This window comes from Hakea prostrata, chromosome 2, assembly GCF_041222555.1.
Source record: "Hakea prostrata isolate BN-2017 chromosome 2, UWA_Hpros_2, whole genome shotgun sequence".
NCBI lineage: Eukaryota > Viridiplantae > Streptophyta > Magnoliopsida > Proteales > Proteaceae > Hakea > Hakea prostrata.
In genome coordinates this window covers 56,191,710-56,209,562 of record NC_142601.1, presented here as the reverse complement: position 1 = coordinate 56,209,562, position 17,853 = coordinate 56,191,710, and the positions used below count along the sequence as shown (strand labels likewise).

At 36.3% G+C, this 17,853-nt stretch overlaps 2 protein-coding genes across 2 annotated transcripts; one reads left to right on the top strand and one right to left on the bottom strand.

The window, feature by feature from the left end:
• Positions 1–1,402: 1,402 nt before the first annotated feature.
• LOC149025055 (DNA ligase-like protein) lies at positions 1,403–6,694 on the bottom strand. The gene is made up of 8 exons (XM_089143062.1): positions 6,614–6,694; positions 3,949–4,073; positions 3,587–3,675; positions 3,402–3,497; positions 3,232–3,326; positions 3,103–3,143; positions 2,858–2,941; positions 1,403–1,776 (listed from the first exon to the last, which is right to left on the bottom strand). Exons 1-8 carry the CDS (start codon positions 6,678–6,680, stop codon positions 1,627–1,629), a joined length of 747 nt encoding a protein of 248 aa, XP_088999188.1. The 5' UTR covers positions 6,681–6,694; the 3' UTR covers positions 1,403–1,626.
• A 7,472-nt stretch (positions 6,695–14,166) lies between these two features.
• On the top strand, positions 14,167–17,229 carry LOC149025054 (myb family transcription factor EFM-like). The gene is made up of 4 exons (XM_089143061.1): positions 14,167–14,716; positions 14,958–15,611; positions 15,729–15,805; positions 16,136–17,229. The coding sequence occupies exons 1-4, from the start codon at positions 14,527–14,529 to the stop codon at positions 16,691–16,693; spliced, it is 1,479 nt and encodes a 492-aa protein (XP_088999187.1). The 5' UTR covers positions 14,167–14,526; the 3' UTR covers positions 16,694–17,229.
• Positions 17,230–17,853: the final 624 nt, after the last annotated feature.

Here is a 17,853-nt window from a genome sequence, read left to right as displayed (position 1 = left end):
GAAGAGTTTTGAGTAGCGAAGTACTATTAATTGATAATGGGGAGCGGAAATACATGTTCTCATGTATAGTTTTGTTGGCAGTTTGCTGCTGCAGCAATCGGAGATAGTAACTCAAGAAGAGCTGTAAAGACTACAGCAATTATGCAACGTATTTACTACGGCTACCATATTTACAGAAACATATGTACATAATCCCTAGACAATCGTCACATAATTATAAACGAAATGATTTCATATAAATTGAGAAATATTTGTCAAAACAAGCCTTAGAACTTAACTAAATACGTTGACGTAATATGGCTCGGAAGTCAGTGACTAAATCCTGGAATTGGAATAATGGAAAAAGAAGCATGAGGAAAAGTTTGAATGCTTCCCAATATCTAATTTCTCTAAAGTGCTCGGGAGCACACCTTCAGGCTTCAATGCATCTCTGACTAGGATTGCTAAAACTACATCTTTTTATGCCTTCAGTCAATAATGCAAATACACAGTTCATTCAAGGAAAGTCACTACAAGATACTGTAACAACACATGTCTTAAAATCCACTCAATTTAAAGTCAACGCATCAATAAGAAATGGAAAAGAAGATAATGTGCATAGCTGTCGTTTGAATTGCGACGGATCATATGGTATAGTATTTGTAAACTATTTGTCCTCTCAAGAGCTGAGAGGACAAGGGTTGAGCAACCCAGAAAAAATGAAAAAAAAAAGAAGAAGAAAGAAAAGAGGACAAGGGTTGAGAATTAACATATAAACTATAAGCCTTTTCCTTCCCACCGATTTCTTCTTTTTCTTTCTGAGGGGGGAACCCATTATGCCCAAAAGAGCTAACAGTGGGTCCATCTCTATTGTGCAATCAAATGTGTATTTTTGGGTAGCAGAATACATTTAACTGGTTATATTTTCACCCGTGTTGGTTTAAACATTGGATGTGTTGTACTGCTAATGTGGCACGATCTCAAAAGTCAACAACAATAGCAACAAGGCATCTAAATAGAAGTTGAATCCATATTTCTACGAATAAAGATAAATATTCATTCATAAGTGTACAGACCAAATACTTTACATCTCTAACTATCCCTAAGCTAACCTACACTTCCAAATCACTAATAAGAAATCAAGGACTCAGGTCAAACATGGTTTTTCTTTTTATAACATTCAATAGCTCCGTAAGCAACCAATCACGATGGTAATCTATCAAATCAACTAACGACACGGACCAGCTAGTCCCTCATGTCTCTCTCAATCGCAGTCCTGGTGTTTTCCTAATGTTAATTTCATATTGAATTGAATGTTGATATGAGATATTCACATAATATCAGCCGCCAAAATATCTTAACGGCCGTGCTTAGTTTGGTTTTACTAATTAGCCACCTACATGGTGTCCTTGTTCAAGCCTTCATGACACAATCACTAGTTATTCAATAAGAGAAATAGTAAGTTGAGGTCCAGATTAGATGCTGTGGGCCTCTCACCTCCTGTCCCATAATTACTAGTAGTGGATTAAGAATTTAAAATCATCATTATCAGAATATAATTCTGTGATGGGTAAATCAAAGATGAAAAGCCTGAAGATAAAAGAGATCACCTAATGGAGTTCATCTGAGATGACGTGTCCTCACAGACTAATTGATCTTGGGGCTGAGGTAATAGCTTTTATCTCTGAAAAACCTTGAAATTATCTCTGCCTTTTCTGCTGAAAGGTCTGTGTTCTCCAAAATATAATCCTTTGAAACTCTTGCTAATGCTTGAATTGAACCAATAGTTTGGTTAAGCTGAACAAAAGAGACAAAACTAAGATGATCAAAGACTAAAGAAAAAGAGCTACGTAATTATTTTCCAGGGCAAGTGAAAGCATTAAAAACTCAACAGTTCACAAAATCTATATCCAACATATATATACACTTTTTTTGAAAAAATAAAAGATGAGTTGGCATTAGAGTTTTTTTGTATCAATTGCCATTCTAATTTTTTGACAAATTTTCATTTCTGCATGTGTTTGGTATCAATTGTGAAACCTACTTTTATTTTTATTTAAGAGAAAAGAAAAGATCTCATAATCCATAATAGACTTCTATTTGGGCAAAAATTTGTTCTTATAATTTTTGGAGTAGCTTTTAATGAGCATGTGCTCATATGACCTGAAAAACAAGGGTAAGAATGTCATTTACTCAAAGATATTGGAAAAATATATCCCTCCCAACCTATTTCTCTCTTAAATTTCTTAACCAGCTTGCATCCTATTAAAATTTTTACAAAACCATTTACAGCTGTTTACCTTCCAAACATAATTTCATTCCATAATTTATTTTGGACAATAGTTACGAAATAAATTTTCATTTTTTATCAAGAAGGGCTTTTAGTATTGATTTCTTTTAAAGATTAAAAATGAGAATGAAAATTGATACCGAAAAGAGCCTTAACAAGGTAGGGATTCAATTTTCACTACGATGTCATACTGGTGGACCCTCAGACTGGGAACAGGTTAAGTTAAACCACATCATTAGGAGAGTTCAACAGAACTTTCTAACATGAGCATGATGTTTATGAAGTCTTTTCAAGAACCATTTCCAATGTTGCTAATGACTCTCCTAATGAGTTCAATGTACTGAAGAAAATGTATTTTATGAGGTCAGAATAATACATGTTGTAGTCCTATGAATGAGATACACCTCTAGGTGGTTACTGATATTTTTTCTTTGCAAATTGTAGAAATATGTGAAGGTATGAAACAAGCATCCAGAAAAGAAGATAAATCTCCTATAGACAGATATCTATTACAGTTCCATGCATTTAAAAATCGACACTGCAACATGTGAAAACACAAGGTTGCAAGTTTATGCAAAAGTGAATTACCGCATGTGCATCATGGTTTTCAATGCCAGGTATGGACATGACAACTTTGATGAAAGCATCCATTCCCTTCACTGACCTCTCCCTCTTTACAGACAAACAAATCATATATCAAGTGCTTTCTCCACTCTATTTTTTTTTTTTGGGGGGTTGGGTATTTTTGGGAATGGGGGGGGGGGGGGGTGGAGTGGGTCAAGAAAGTAAAAAGAAATATCACAGGTTTTAAAGGAAAAACTAAACCAACAGACCTCAACCTTCATCTTTGGGATGGCATCTTGCTGCTTACAAACTGAACCAAAGATGGATATTGACACACTTCAGTACAAAAAGACTAAGACAAAGGTTACTTCAAATCAACTGAAATATATGTTTCTTACCACCACGGGCATGAGCAATCTGCACAATTTTCTCAAATCCCATCTCTAAGTCCCAAACAGGCACAAATGTTGGCCTTCCAAACTCTATACCATGCCTTAACCATGACCCCAAATTTATCCAGAGTCAAACAAGAACAAAATAGTATAAGCACAAGTTTTTTGTGACTCACTTAAAGTAAGACCGAACAAATGAATCATTTTTTTCCTTTGTTGGGAGGGTAACTACAGCATAGAGATGCGCAAACTGCCCCTTAAGCTTCTGTACCCTGAACAAAAAGAGGAAATCAAAAAGAAAAGTTAATGCAAGAGAGAGGGAAGGGGGGGGGGTGGCAAGGTAAGTTCAAGGCTCAACAACCTGCTAAAGATTGGAGAGATGTTGTTGCAATCCCAATTTGTCACAAAAACAAATGCTACAGAAAGTCCCCCGCAGTTGAAAATGAAATCCTAAAATAGATTTTTCACAGATAAGTGATAAATAAGTCAATACTTTCTTTGGTTTCCCCAAACATTTGGCACCTAGTTACCTAAAATGGAGCATCAATTCCAGAACCTGTTAACATATTTCCTAAATGATTATACTGCTAGCCAGAACACATGCACCAGGTCTATGATTGATTTAACTGTTCAAGCCATGGCCCAGTCCCAGAACAGGGAAAGGCTCAGCAAGTCTTTGGGAGCCCATTCAGACATTGAATATCAGTAACTAAGGAAACTTACAGAGGCTATAGGGACAATATTGAGTCTAAATGAATTTGCATTGAGGAAGGAGGAAATGAAGTGAATGAAAGATGGCTGTTGTTCATTCCTCCATAGGCTGCTCATCATACAAACCCCAGCACAACCTGCAAAAAAAACTCAGTTACTACAGACCAAGGTAAGGAAAACATGTGCTTCCAAAAACATTGTTTTAAACTCACAAGATCAGAGAGCTTTCAAAAGTATAACTCAAAACGGAAATAAAATAAATATTATCTCGAAGTGTTGATTAAGTTCAAATTTTACAAATTTAAAACTCATAGAGCAGCAAATCTTGAGAATGAGTGACATCAATCAACACGTTCTATGTCAAGATGTCATCCAAATGGAGGATTACTCCGAACAAAAACTGTTGTGGGAGGAGAATCTATAATAAAATCAAGCCAATAATAAGTTAATTTGATGCAAAGAAACACAAAATGCTGATTCATATTTTAAATTATAAATATTGTATTACTCCCTACTCTTTTTTCAACTTCCTTCGGAATTGATCGTTAACCACCATTTTGCTGAATAAGATTCTTGAAAAATTATCGCTTCTGAAAAAGTAAGTCCAACTAGCTTGCAAGCATACAGAGAATCTACAGTAATACCAGAATTTTATGATCTTATCATACAAATAATCTACAATGATACCAATCTTATTGATGAATATCCTTACTTGTTTCCAACCTGCAAAACATCTTACATGTTTATACTCATCCAGGAGTTGCATGAATGGGTGCAGCAAAGAAAAAGTGTTTGGTTGAAGAGGATGGTAAAATCGGTCCAGTTTCCTTCATAATTAACCATTTTAATTAGTTATCACAGTAACAAAAAAATAACCTAAATGATTTGGATCTTAATCTTTGATACATCTTCTTTTGTAAGGCAGATACGACTATAATGATTAGAGGGGAGGGTGGGAGAAGAAAAATAAACCGTATCAAGCCTATTTCTAGTCGAGATATTGTGTAGAGATAGAGGACCTGGAAGTGCTCAGTTATTCCTCTCTCAAATAAATTTACGTCTAAATTAAGAATTTTATTATGACAGCCCTTCTGGGAAGTATTTTCTCACTTTTCAATTCACAGTGTTATCTCTCATCAAGAACAGGTAACTAAAGAAAGGACAAGAAAAATAATCCAACCTCTAAAGAAACAAAGTAGAGACGTCATAGAAAAATATATGCTCAAAAGATTCCTTTAGTTACATAATCAGACGTAACCAAAAAAATTGTAGTTGAAACAGAAAAGATTTCAAATTTGGTTCGTGAAGAAGATAGGGATGTCATACTTTCCAACCTTCCATAACCTATCAAAAAGTAAAGCCAAATTGAGGGGGGGGGGGGAAGCTGCAATCTGTTCAGTAAACTGATGATCCTGTAGCTATTCTTTTCATCTAAATTCATTGCTTCTAGTCTGAATTCAATAAAACTCTAATATTGACATAATCAAATTTGAATCTCAAATTCCCTTGTTCATCACACAAGGAATGAGAACCGGAGTTTTGTACAATTTTCTGAATCAAATGAAATAAAATTGGCACATCTCTGTGAAAATCCTCTTAGAGTTCTGCATCAGAGAGATATCCTCCACTCTTCTTCCATGAGATGCAGAGACATAAATATGTTTACTCAGTCAAACATGTCCAAATCTTCTTTAATGAAACTAATATTGCCTCACACTATTCAAGAGAGCTGAATTGGATATGATTGATGCTATCAGAGTGTTATTGTGTCAGGAGCTAAAGAAAGTTCCTCTGGGGAACTCCTGTCCAATGTATCTCACAACCACATGAATTCCATAAAAATCTTGAAAAAACCTGGTGGCAATGCTCAATACAGGTCTTTTTTATTTGGCTGAGAAATATCTTTTAAATCTTAATATTTTACAATATAATTGCATATTGCATTCAATAGTAATGCTAGTAGAACGTATGTCCACAGAACAGTACCATGGCAACATTTGGGTCCTTGGAACAGTCATCTAGTGACGAATCATCCTCTATCTTTCAACCAGCATATTGAAGTTCAGCTAGGGTTTCGCAGTCTCATATAATGTAAAATAGTACAATTAGGAACAGAGAATATAACTCAACACAACACAGTAAGTTTTAATATCTGTACCATTCCACAGTTCCAGCCAATGCAACACTACTGTTGCCGGTTATTAACAGAAGTTACCTCTCACCATTTCAAATCTAGTGGTTTCTGGAAAATAGGAAGACATGAAGAGAAAATGAATCGACAGATAGTTGCTCATGGTATAGAGATCTATTAAATGATTTCAATTGAATAGGCCAGCAATTCAAAATGTGGATCTAGCAAAAGGAAGTCTCGACTGTCAGAGCAGTCTCAGTCACTTTAAAAGACCAGTAATAGATAGAAAAGAAGAGCGAGGCACGAAGAAAGTCAGTTAGAGAAAGGTAATTGAACGTGCTATTCTCATTATATTCAAACATCACAGATCTAAGTCCTTCAAGATTTTCAGAAATTTTTAATGGATTCAGTTTGAAGAAACACCATGAAGATGATAATTGCAGTTTCGAGCGCAGATGCCGTAAAGTGTTGGAATCAGCAAGAGATGAGGGGGGGAAATCGCAACTAGGAAACCGGAGAAGCAGGAAGTAGTAACAAAATTCTTACCTGCACTCGAAACGATTGAGGGAGCTTTAGCAGGTGATTGTCCATATCTGGATCCAGAATTCGCCATTTCCCAAATAACTACTCAAAGGAACGTCGATATGGCGATTCTCCACCACTTTGAGATTTTATAGAACCGAAGTGGCTTGGGGTTTTCAGTTGGCGGGATTTCTTAGTTGATTCAATAGTGCAACGCATAGAGTTTTGCCAGCTAGCGGTCATCATAAACAAGCCACGTGGCACATTAGGGCCCACCACTTTAAGCCGCGCGCTGTTTTATTTCAATTGGTCGGTCCGATTGGGTATTGGTCCAATCTGTTTTGGTTCTTAACCATGCTAATCCGTTTGTTTACGTTACAAAAGGAAAAGGAAATACTCTTTATGGGCCCTCAATGGGCTCCCTATCTCAGCTCATAAAAGTAATCAAGTAATTTACTAATGGGCATCGGCCCATATATCAGAATCTCTTTTTATTTTCCCCTTCCCTCAAGACCAGCCCACTTCAAAGCCCACACCCAACTCTCTAACATTAGGGATTTTTATCAGGTCCATTCCTAACAAAGAAAATTTTTTATTTTAATTTAATTTGAACATTTAGATGTGACTGATAGACATGTGTCTTTCATCTAGAGGAACCTGATTAAAATCCCACACATTGCTAGGTGAAAGATATCTTATCCATATGGATATGTGAGGGACCACCCCTGGTGTGGTGGGAGATCTAATTCGATGGTCAAATAAATAGTCCAAATCTATGATGAACTAGCAAAGACCTCTCATCTAGGCTAAGGGTCGGGTTAGGGTAAAGCAGGGCTAATCAACACCAATTTTTATCTCTGAAAACAAAACAAAATGCATCAGTTGTGTAATGAAGATATTTAAATTCTTAATTTCTTAATTATAAAGTGTTAGTCTTTGCTAATTGAGCTAATCTCGTACATGAAGAGTCCACTCAACCATCAAAGCTACTGGTTGAATAGATCAACCCAATTGGTGGATGACTTTTATGCTCCAAAAATTGGAAATTTCATTAGATAAAACAGTTAAACCCAATCCATGGATGATTGGATTCCTTCTAAAAAAAAAAAAGAAAAAGAAAAATGATTGAATTCCATTATTTTAGTTGATGATCCTCCATAGAGTATCCTTTACACAATATTCTTTATATTCGAATGAGAAAAAGGAAAAGAAAAAAAGGAATCCACTTTAAATTTGAATGAAGAAATAAATAATACATTTAGACGATTTTAATTGCTATTAAATTAATTTCTTACCCCTTAGTTCCCCTTCGTTGGCAAGTTGCAATTGCCCAAAACCATCAGTTTTAGCCCCAAATTCCCAAAATAGAAGCTAAATTCCACTTTCCAATTTGTTATCTTTTTCTGGTGATCTAGATTTAGAAAGATTCTGTAAAAAAAAAAATCTGTTTTTTTTTTCTTTTGGTCGTTAAAAGAATTTTTTTAATAAAAGATACATGGAAAATTTTCTAGTATTGCAAGAAGGTAATTTGATCAGTATATTGGTTTCAAAACCAACCATTATAATTACTGCAGTTATATTTGACTATGGTTTCAAAGATATATTGATTTCTATCCAAAAAAAAGAAAAAGGTATATGATAAAATGATCAAGAGAGTATCTTAAACTAAAAATAGGTGAAGTGACCATCTTCAAAGACCGTTGAAATTCCGAATTTAACTCTCTTGGATCTTTTAGAACCACTTGCATAAAAAAAAAAGCACATATATCATGGTGCTCCTGCACATCGGTCGTACCTAATTCATGTAAATCATTGAGTAGTACATGGGTCGTATATGATTTACCATCGCTACCCTAGATTTCTCATTCAAGTTTGAGAGAGAGAACCAATAACTAGTGGATTCTGGTTCTTGGACCATGCTTGGTGGACCAAGGAAGGTTCCCTTGAACACCTAGGCTTCGACCCACACTCAATATACAAAGCAAAAGAAAGATGAATTTGGAAGGAGAATGGGTTTGATATGAACAACTTTTGGTTGACGCCTTATAAGACAGCAACACCAATGTGATTTAACAAATTTAAACTCCAAAAAAAAAATTCCTTGCTTCTTTGACACTCTAAATACATCTTTATGCAGTAATTTTCTTAGAGGCCGACCAAAGTGATTCACTGATTCCATTCCTTCTTCCACTAATCTGCTTCTGATTCCTACCCATTAAAAATGCATTCTTTTAGTCAATGGTTGAAACTGAAAAAGAAACACTAACAGAGAGGAACTTTGAGATGTTGGCTTCTCCTCTTGCATTGCATAGCTGATTCATTATACCCTTACTACCACTTCCTCTTACATAACATAAAGAAAATACTCCATCCTTTTGTAGCTTTCAAAGAATCTATAGCCTTAGCTTATGTTTGGCTGAAATTAACTTGAATTGTGTTGATGGCCTCATTCAAAAACCACCGGCTCATTACTTTTACTCGTATTTATAAATAACACTAAGTTCTACAGTTAATGGAATCTTTCATGAAATCCACGACATCGTTAGACATAACTAATCTGTTGACCTATATTAAAACATAAGTTAGGTATAACTCAAATACTTCAACACTAGGTTGAGTCGATACAAATATTACTTTTGTCATGTGTGAATAAAAAGGATTTTAGCAGTTAAATTTTTTAGATCATCCATTCAACTATAAGATAATGTATAACCACCAATTAGAACTATTCTTTCTTTTCTTTTTATGAAAAAAGTTTTCCTAGTAGACAGTAAGTCGTACATCCGTTTACATCAACTTTTTAATTATCATTCTTTTCCTTCTTTTGATTACATGAGTTTAATGCGGATGATACCATTCCTCCCACACGCGGTGTGAAAAATTATTTTGCCATCTTTTGTAAGGGGACACAAAAAAGAAAAGAGAACCTCTGGACAAATAGCGTAGGTCGAGCAGTGCATTGATGAGATGTGATGAACGATTTCATACGTAGAAGTTGTTGTAAGATTACTGCATATTAAAAAAGAAATAGATAAAGAAAAAGAATGTTTGTGTATCATCTCATGGCGGCTCGAAGAATCAATTCTTGACAAAAAAGATAAAGAAGGCAAATATAACAAATCCACAGTCCAAATATTCCTCAACAAAACAAAATAGTTTTACATTACTCTTTTGGGTTAAATTCCAACAAATTTGTTTTTCTTTTGATAAAGGCTTAGCCATAATATGAAATAAACAACAAACTTTTGCCAAATTGATTTAATGGGTATCGGTCAAAAGAAAAGAAAAATCATTAGGTTCTGCTGCCTTCTATTGCCCATTTCAAGAATCTATTCTGAATAAAGGAATGAATCAAGAATTGATTTTGAATAAATGTAAAATTCCTTATCGCACCCAAATGGGGGATTCTTTTTTGGGGTGAATAATAAGAGAGAGAGAGAGGATTGAGATGAGGAGAACAAGCCTTACAGCCCATAATGTATCCATCATTGGGCTTTCCTAAAAGCCTAATCGAATCTTTCTGTTCGTGCAGATTTAAACTATCAAGTTGATAAGCCAAGAATTTTCCTTTAAATACAATTTACTTAATAATAATTGTGTAAGTAAAGTTTCAGCGCTTTTACTTTTGTGTTCCATGTAGCTTATCTGGACAATGCCTAAACAACCAATTAAGAAGCTTGAAAGTTGAAACCCACAGGAATATGGGCTTCTTTTTGAGATTGCGCAGCCCAAATTACATTCGTATCCGGCAATAAGGGTGTCAATTATGTACCGAAACCGTTTAATCATGCCATCTAAGACTCACCATACCGCACCGTTCAAACTTCATATTCTGAAACTGAATTTCTTCGGTACAATTCTGGTTTTAGGTACTCATACCATCGGTATGTACCGAAATCATATCGAATTAGTACTGCACGAAATTAAGGAATATAAATTTAATTTTACAATTGAAACACTTTACCTTTACCCTATCCCTAATTTCCTGTTTTAGTTTTTTGTTTCGTCATTTACTCATCTTCTTAGATTTACTTGTTTTGTCTCTATTAATATTATATTCTATCGATTGTTTGATGGCAATTTTATTAGAATCTTAATAAAATAATAACAAAAGTGGCATGGATTCATTCATACTAAAATTGTATAGCACTAGATAGCGTGTTTAAACCTTTTTCTCGCACCGATTTAATACCGAAAGTGTACAGAACTGTTTTTGCAATTACTGAAACCGTACCGTACCTTGTAAATTCGGTTCAGTACAGTTCTGATTTTCGATATTCAAAATTGGTAACATACTGAAATAGTACCGAATTACCGAAACCGTACCCATTGATACCCTTATCCGGAATGTAGTTACTATCCCACTTTCTGGGCCATTAAGATATCTATTTCATAGAGGGTGGGATGGTAAATTCATATTTCTATGTTATATATGCTTAATAGGATCCACTATGGGTATAAGATTCGGCCAACTAGTAAAGTGCTTGACTCAACTCGTTCTATTAATTTCAGAGGTTTTGACGCATTTGTCAAATACCTAACATTTGATATGAGAGCTAACACTAATGTCATTGGTTCCTCTCTTTGGAGGAAATATGACTTAATTCTATAACTTATTAAGCTGACAGATTTCTTCCACGAAAGGAATCCAAACTACTCACCCAAGGCATTGTTTGTTTGTAGAAATTAGGCAAGAAAAAAAAAAAAGAGAATAAACATGTGAGACCTACATGTAGTGGGGTGGAAAATTAAAAACAAGAAAATTACGAACAAATTTTAAATATGGTCATACTTTTGTTGTTTTCCTCACTTTTCCAGAAATTTAGCAGGACTTGTGGGACAAATAATATGCCACATCAGCATATAGGTAAGAAAGTCATGCTTTGAAATTTCATGGAAATTTTACTTTTTCTCACCCTACTTCAAACAAACGGATGCTATCATCGTTTTTGGTTCTTAGATTCATACCAATCAATTTGATCCGAGTTTGAACGCATGCATATACACCCTCGTGAGAAGAATCAATATAATTGAATGCCCAGATCTTTCAAGGTCATTATCAGCAGCAGCAGCAACAGCATCATCCGGTTCTAATCACTCTGAGAGAACTTCAAATTCATATTTTCAACCACAACGAATCAGAACAAAATAAATTTGGATGAAGGTGATGGTTCAGGAAAGGGATAAATCATAATTCATAACAGAAGAAGCGATGGAGAATGGTGAAGGCAAGAGGGGTCAGGTGGAGTTTGAAGTTCAAATTCTCAGAGCTGAAAGCCCACCCAAATAGCCGCAACTTAAGGCCCTCTCTCCTCGGTTTCGATTTTTCACGCTTATCAATTCCAATCAAAAAGAATATTCCCTCGTTATTGGAGTTGCAGACAAAAGGGATATTCAACAAGGACGATATGGGGAATGGGGAATGGAGAATATCACTACAGGTGTCATCAGGAGAATCTTTTCTTCAAACTCGCTGCTGAAAACACAATACAAAGACGACATAGAATAGTGGGTCACACAAAAAGAAAGAAAGAAAGAAAGAAAGAAAGAAAGAAAGACTCTCACAGAGAGAAGAGAGAATCTGAAGAAAAAGGTTCATGTTGGAGTCTTGTAGCAGAAGACTCAAACAGAACAAAAAAAACCAAACTCTTAACTCTTATCTCCTTAATTATTGCACAGGGAATTCGATTCAAATTTCAGTTTATCTTCTTCTTCTTCTACTTCTTTTAAATCATTCCTTCCTTTTCCTCATGTGGATGAAATTATAGGAGAAAAGAAATAGAAGAAACTGGTCCAGTTTAAGGTTTCTAGAGATTCAAGAAGAGATTTAGGGTTGAACCCAGGAACTTGTTAACCTGAACCAGTTGAGATGATGAAACTAAAACTAAGGTAGAAAAGCCTTCAAACTAAGAGAGAATCTTTGTTACCTTCCTACCCACTTCACTAAAGTTAAGTAGCAGAAGAAGATTCCCACCTCATAGTCCTCTTTTGTATTCTTTTTGGTGGGTTTCCATCTTTAAGCTTTTCTGGGCTGTCTCCTTATTTTACAATCGTAGAATTGGAACTATGATATTCCTTACTTGGATACAAATATATTATTCTGTCAAAAATTAAAAGAAGAAACTAAGAAAAAAAGAAGAAGAAAAATTTCACTAGTTGATCGATGAAGAAGATGTCAGGTTGAGGTGAGGTGAGGAGGTTCGAAATTCCATATAGATATTCTAGAGAGGTACATAAAATGAAGCATAGTTATATACCACTTTTTAAGATAAAAAAAGAAAGGTGAATGGTGAATAGATTCTAATCCAGATTTGAATATGTCTCTACAGCTCTTCTTTTCTAGTAAGCTAAATATGTGGTATATGCCCTTTTTCAAGCTTTTATTTTTCCTCTTTTCTTTCTTTTCTACCTCTTTTATTAAATCATGGCAGAATCAGCTTATTTTATAATTTAACATATACGTAAAATCCTCTAAATACTCACTTTTAAGCTTTTCCTTTACTAGGGATATGGTTATTTTTGTACCATCTGTTGGTTGCTAAGGAAGAGAAGGTTTAATTTACACTAGTATTATATGCTTCTGACACGTGTCACAGACATTTGCTTCCTTGAATTTGACCTGATGGAATGAATGACCACTTCCGTTCATTATATTAAGTTTGTTGTTTATTCTCATTTGATACCATTTGTATTATTGAGAGAATAATCTCACATAGGTACATTTTATCCCCTCGCATTCCTTTTAAGTTCCACTATCCAATCAAAATTTTCGATAACAATATATGAGGATAAAGGTGTCAATCAGTTCAATTTGATTCGGTTTAGTTTGAACAGTCATTTTGTTTTTTGCTTGATTCTATCCTTTACCTTGACGTCAATACGTACATGCTAGACTCCTCAAACTTTTTCATCACATATGAGAAAAGGGTTCACTTCTAATTTGTTCAGCCAAAATTCAAAGGTTGACCCCGCTCCTAATATTTGATGGAGAAATGCATTGATAGCACTGACATCTACCTAAGAGGTAGAAGGTCCCAACTCGGATTTTAGCGGCTAAAATGTATCAAGTAATTCTCCCTAGCTATACGTGTGAAATGCATGGTAGAAGGTTTTGCATGACCTTAGAATTAGTGTATTTCTACATTTGAGATCGAGTGTACGGAAGTGATTTGGGATTATGATGACCCACACGATCGAGCATCAAAGTTGGGAAGATCTAAAGATCTAAATTAACAAAATTTACCTTTTTTCCAACAAGAAGATTAATTTGAAAATCAACAATAGTATTAAGGGTCAAAGAATTATACGACCACTTTTACTAAGAATGATAGACGACTTAGACCTAAGTTTCAAAGATTTTACAAGGAGGACGAATGGTAGTATTTATTAGAAGAAGAATCATGTTTGTTTTTTAATGGAGGTTCGAAATCGTACAAAGATGGCACTTAAAGGTTCTAAAACCAGTCTCTAAGCACATGACCGCTTCTTCACTGACCATCCTTGATTCCTTCTCAGAACCCGGAATTAGCTTTTCTCCTTTGTTCTTTGCAAGAAGTTACCATCCCTTTGCTTTATCTCCTGCTTTTCCTTTTCCTCTCTCAAAACCCTACTTTATTCCCTTCCACCCTTCCCTCGAATTCAGCTCTAAAAAGAAGACGATCCCCCCCCAGTTCTCGATCCTCCTTGTGTTCACAAACAACATCTCTCCTCTCTATCTGATCACTTTCTCTTATCTTCCCCACCATCACTACCTCCAATTCCTCTAATTCCTCCTTTCTTCTTCTTCTTCTTCTTCTTCTTCTTCTTCATCATCATAGTGCCCACCACCACAACATCTCTATTCATCCTGGAACATGAACGTTGAACCTTTATAGAATAGAATAGATTCAATAGAGGAGGAAATTTTTTTTTTATCAAGAATCAAACACAGAGAGGATATGGGTTCTCCTGCGGATCTTAGCCTAGATTGCAAACCCCACAGCTACTCTATGGTGGTGAAGTCATTTGGAGATCAAGTCGACCAAACCCAGAAACTTGAAGATTTCCTAGCTTGTCTCGAGGAAGAAAGGCTCAAGATAGATGCATTCAAGCGCGAGCTACCTCTCTGCATGCAACTTCTCACCAATGGTAATTAATTCAATTTTCTCAAAAACCCATATTATTCTCAAATGTATTAAAATGTTAACTTAATTAGATTCAATAACAAAGTGCACGCAAGGTTACTATAACTTTGCTTTGCTTTGCGTGGTTGGTTCTCTTTTTCTTTTCCTTGAAAGAAGTGAGAAATTTATATTGGGTGTATCTTCATAAGGATTCAAATAAAATCACGAATCTTAATGAATATGAATGGTTCTCTTTTTCTGTTCAGCTATGGAGGCATATCGGCAGCAGTTACAGACCTTCCGAACAAACCAAGGGCCTAGACCGGTTCTTGAAGAGTTCATACCAATTAAGAACTCAAGCTCCGAAGGATCAGATAAGGCATCGAATGTATCAGAGAAAGCTAGTTGGATGACGACAGCACAGTTATGGAGTCAATCAAACGATGGGAACAAGCAACAAGGAGGTGCTACAACAGTAGTAGTAGCAACAGCAGCTCCAAAAGAAATCGATCATGGTCTTATCATGAGTCCCAAGTTAGCTTTGGATAACAAAGGAAGAAATGGAGGAGGCGGAGGAGCTTTTCTTCCTTTCTCTAAAGATAGAAACACATGTACTGCAAGTCCAACTCCTTTAAGAGTTCTTCCAGAATTAGCTCTTGCCACAACCGAGAAAGAAATGGAAGATAAGAAATGCAGTGAAGCTGATAATGGAGTCTCTTGCTCATCTAGGAGAGATAATCCCAGTAAGGCTGGTGGCAATGGTGCAACAACGACGGAGCAAGCTAAGGGAACTACTGCAAATTCTCCAGAGGGACAAGCAACTAATACAACACAGACTCATAGGAAGGCACGAAGGTGTTGGTCTCCTGAGTTGCACCGACGCTTTGTCAATGCCCTTCAAATGCTTGGTGGCTCTCAAGGTATCTTTCTCATCTTCTTCTTTCTCTTTTCTTGGTAAAACAATAATCAAATAAAGAAAAATATTCTTTCTACTATTTATAATATGATTCTTATTATCTGGTTAAATGTGAACACAGTTGCCACACCAAAGCAAATCAGAGAGTTGATGAAGGTTGATGGTCTCACCAACGATGAAGTTAAGAGCCATTTACAGGTAATTTAATTAACCCAAAAAAAAAAACTCTTCTGTGTCTATATGAGTTCCTGTAGTATGACGAAACATGCAAAAGAAAAGATGCATGAACAGGGCTCACGTGTGCCCATGTAAACTTACACTTTCAGTTGGTACTTGGTTTGTATGTTAGGTTCGTTTTGAGCCAAAAGCTCCTAACCGAGCTAAGGTCAAGACCTTTAATCTCTGATACAAGTTGGTTCAATCTAACACCTATACACCAAAGGGCCTATTAGACACATGACATTATACCACAACGGTCTGAATAGTGAAAATTTGATATTAATTTTGTTTCTTCAATTCTGATAACAGAAATATAGACTGCACACGAGGAGGCCAAGCCCAAGTCCACAAGCAGCAGGAGCACCAGCACCGCAGCTGGTGGTGTTAGGAGGGATTTGGGTTCCACCGGAGTACGCAACGGCAGCAGCAGCAGCACACGGTGCGGGCCCAGCAATCTACGGCACTCACCCTGCTGTGTCCCATGCTTCAACCCATTACTGTGCTCCAGCGGTGCCACAAGACTTCTATCCTCCACCGCCACTACCACCTCACCATGGTCAGTTGCACCACCACACCCTCCAACCTTACCAACACATCTACAAGGCCTCTTCTCAGACACACAGCTCACCGGAGTCCGACGGAAGACCGGTCGGAGATGGATCCGAAAGCATCGAAGATGGCAAGTCAGAGAGTGGTAGCTGGAACAAAGGTGACAGTGGTGATCAGAATGGTAGTGGTGGAGCTGGTAATGGTGGTGGTGGAGAGAGAGAGAGGGAGAGGGAGAGGGAAAGAGAAAGGAAGGGTTTGGCTTCACTTAGAGACGATGGAGAAGAAAGCAATGGCAGTGAAATCACTCTCAAGTTCTAGGAATTCACTTTCCATGTTTTTATTTTTTTTAATTTTTGTCTTATTTTCCCTTGGACTTTGGAGTCTCAATCTCAATACTGAGCCTGAGGGCAGAAATAGGAAAAGTGAGTGTTTGTTTGTTGGCAAAAGTTTTATTTTCCAACTTTTGTTACGTGGTTTGATACTCTGACAAGTAGTGGACGTTGGATGAGGAAAACTGAGGTTTGGATTTTCTTTTCTTTTTTTCTTACGGTGGTTTTGTCATTTTTCCTCTTTAAGTGACGGATTTGCCCTCACTTTGATTCCTAATTTATAACCTGCAATTGGATATTTGGAATACTTTACCTGTCTTTTTAGTGTTTATTCTGTCCTTTTAGGAAGTAGACATGTTCGTGGGACTGCAAGTTTTGATATCCGCGGCTTTTAAGCTGTAAAACTAGTCAGAAAGTAAGTAACAGATGATAAAGGAGTGAAGATAAACCAATTGGAAAGAACCTGATCCAAAGTTGACAAGCTTAGCTTTGTCACCCCCACGTTACTTACTAAATGGAACTCGAGGAAGCTTTGATTTTGAAATCAATGGACCACCTTCAACCCTCCACAACCAATCAGGATCAAGGACCCCTCAGTAACTCACTCATCCCCTACTCAAAAGAGTCTCAAACCTAGGTGATTTCAAAACCCTAAAAAGGCATTCAACAAACACTGGTTGGTTCCAATCTGATTCGATCTAATCTGTTAAACCCTAGAGATCTCTCTCATATACATTATTAATACAGAAGATCAATTATCAACTTATAATTCTTTCTGACACATCCATGCTTCAGACCAAAAAGAACAAATTTCATGCTTCTCGACCATCCCCCTTCTCCAGGCTTTGCTCTAAGCCATTCTTAAGACAATAGAAAATTCCTGGAACCAAATTTTGGGGCCACAGGATGTGACAGTGAAACACCAAGTGGGCACAATTTTCAGGTCATGCTTTTTTGAGAATAAGTATTCCTTCTACCATGAATGAGAAAAGAATACACCAAACCTTAAGAATGAATGGTCCAAAAGGCACCGGTCAGTGCAGTCTGGAAAAAAGGTAAGCTATGGTATTTTGGAAGGAGGCATGCTTGCGTAGCACAACATAAATATATAAATCACTTTGGGGGTATGCATACCCTAGCAAGCCAAAG

Coding starts and splice junctions, on each gene's coding strand:
- LOC149025055 (XM_089143062.1), bottom strand. CDS start 6,680: ATGGCGAATTCTGGATCCAGATATGGACAATCACCTGCTAAAGCTCCC. Junction 3,676..3,948: donor ATATTGTCCCTATAGCCTCT/GTAAGTTTCCTT, acceptor AATCTATTTTAG/GATTTCATTTTCAACTGCGG. Junction 3,144..3,231: donor GATTGCTCATGCCCGTGGTG/GTAAGAAACATA, acceptor TCTTTGGTTCAG/TTTGTAAGCAGCAAGATGCC.
- LOC149025054 (XM_089143061.1), top strand. CDS start 14,527: ATGGGTTCTCCTGCGGATCTTAGCCTAGATTGCAAACCCCACAGCTAC. Junction 15,612..15,728: donor AATGCTTGGTGGCTCTCAAG/GTATCTTTCTCA, acceptor ATGTGAACACAG/TTGCCACACCAAAGCAAATC. Junction 15,806..16,135: donor AAGTTAAGAGCCATTTACAG/GTAATTTAATTA, acceptor TTCTGATAACAG/AAATATAGACTGCACACGAG.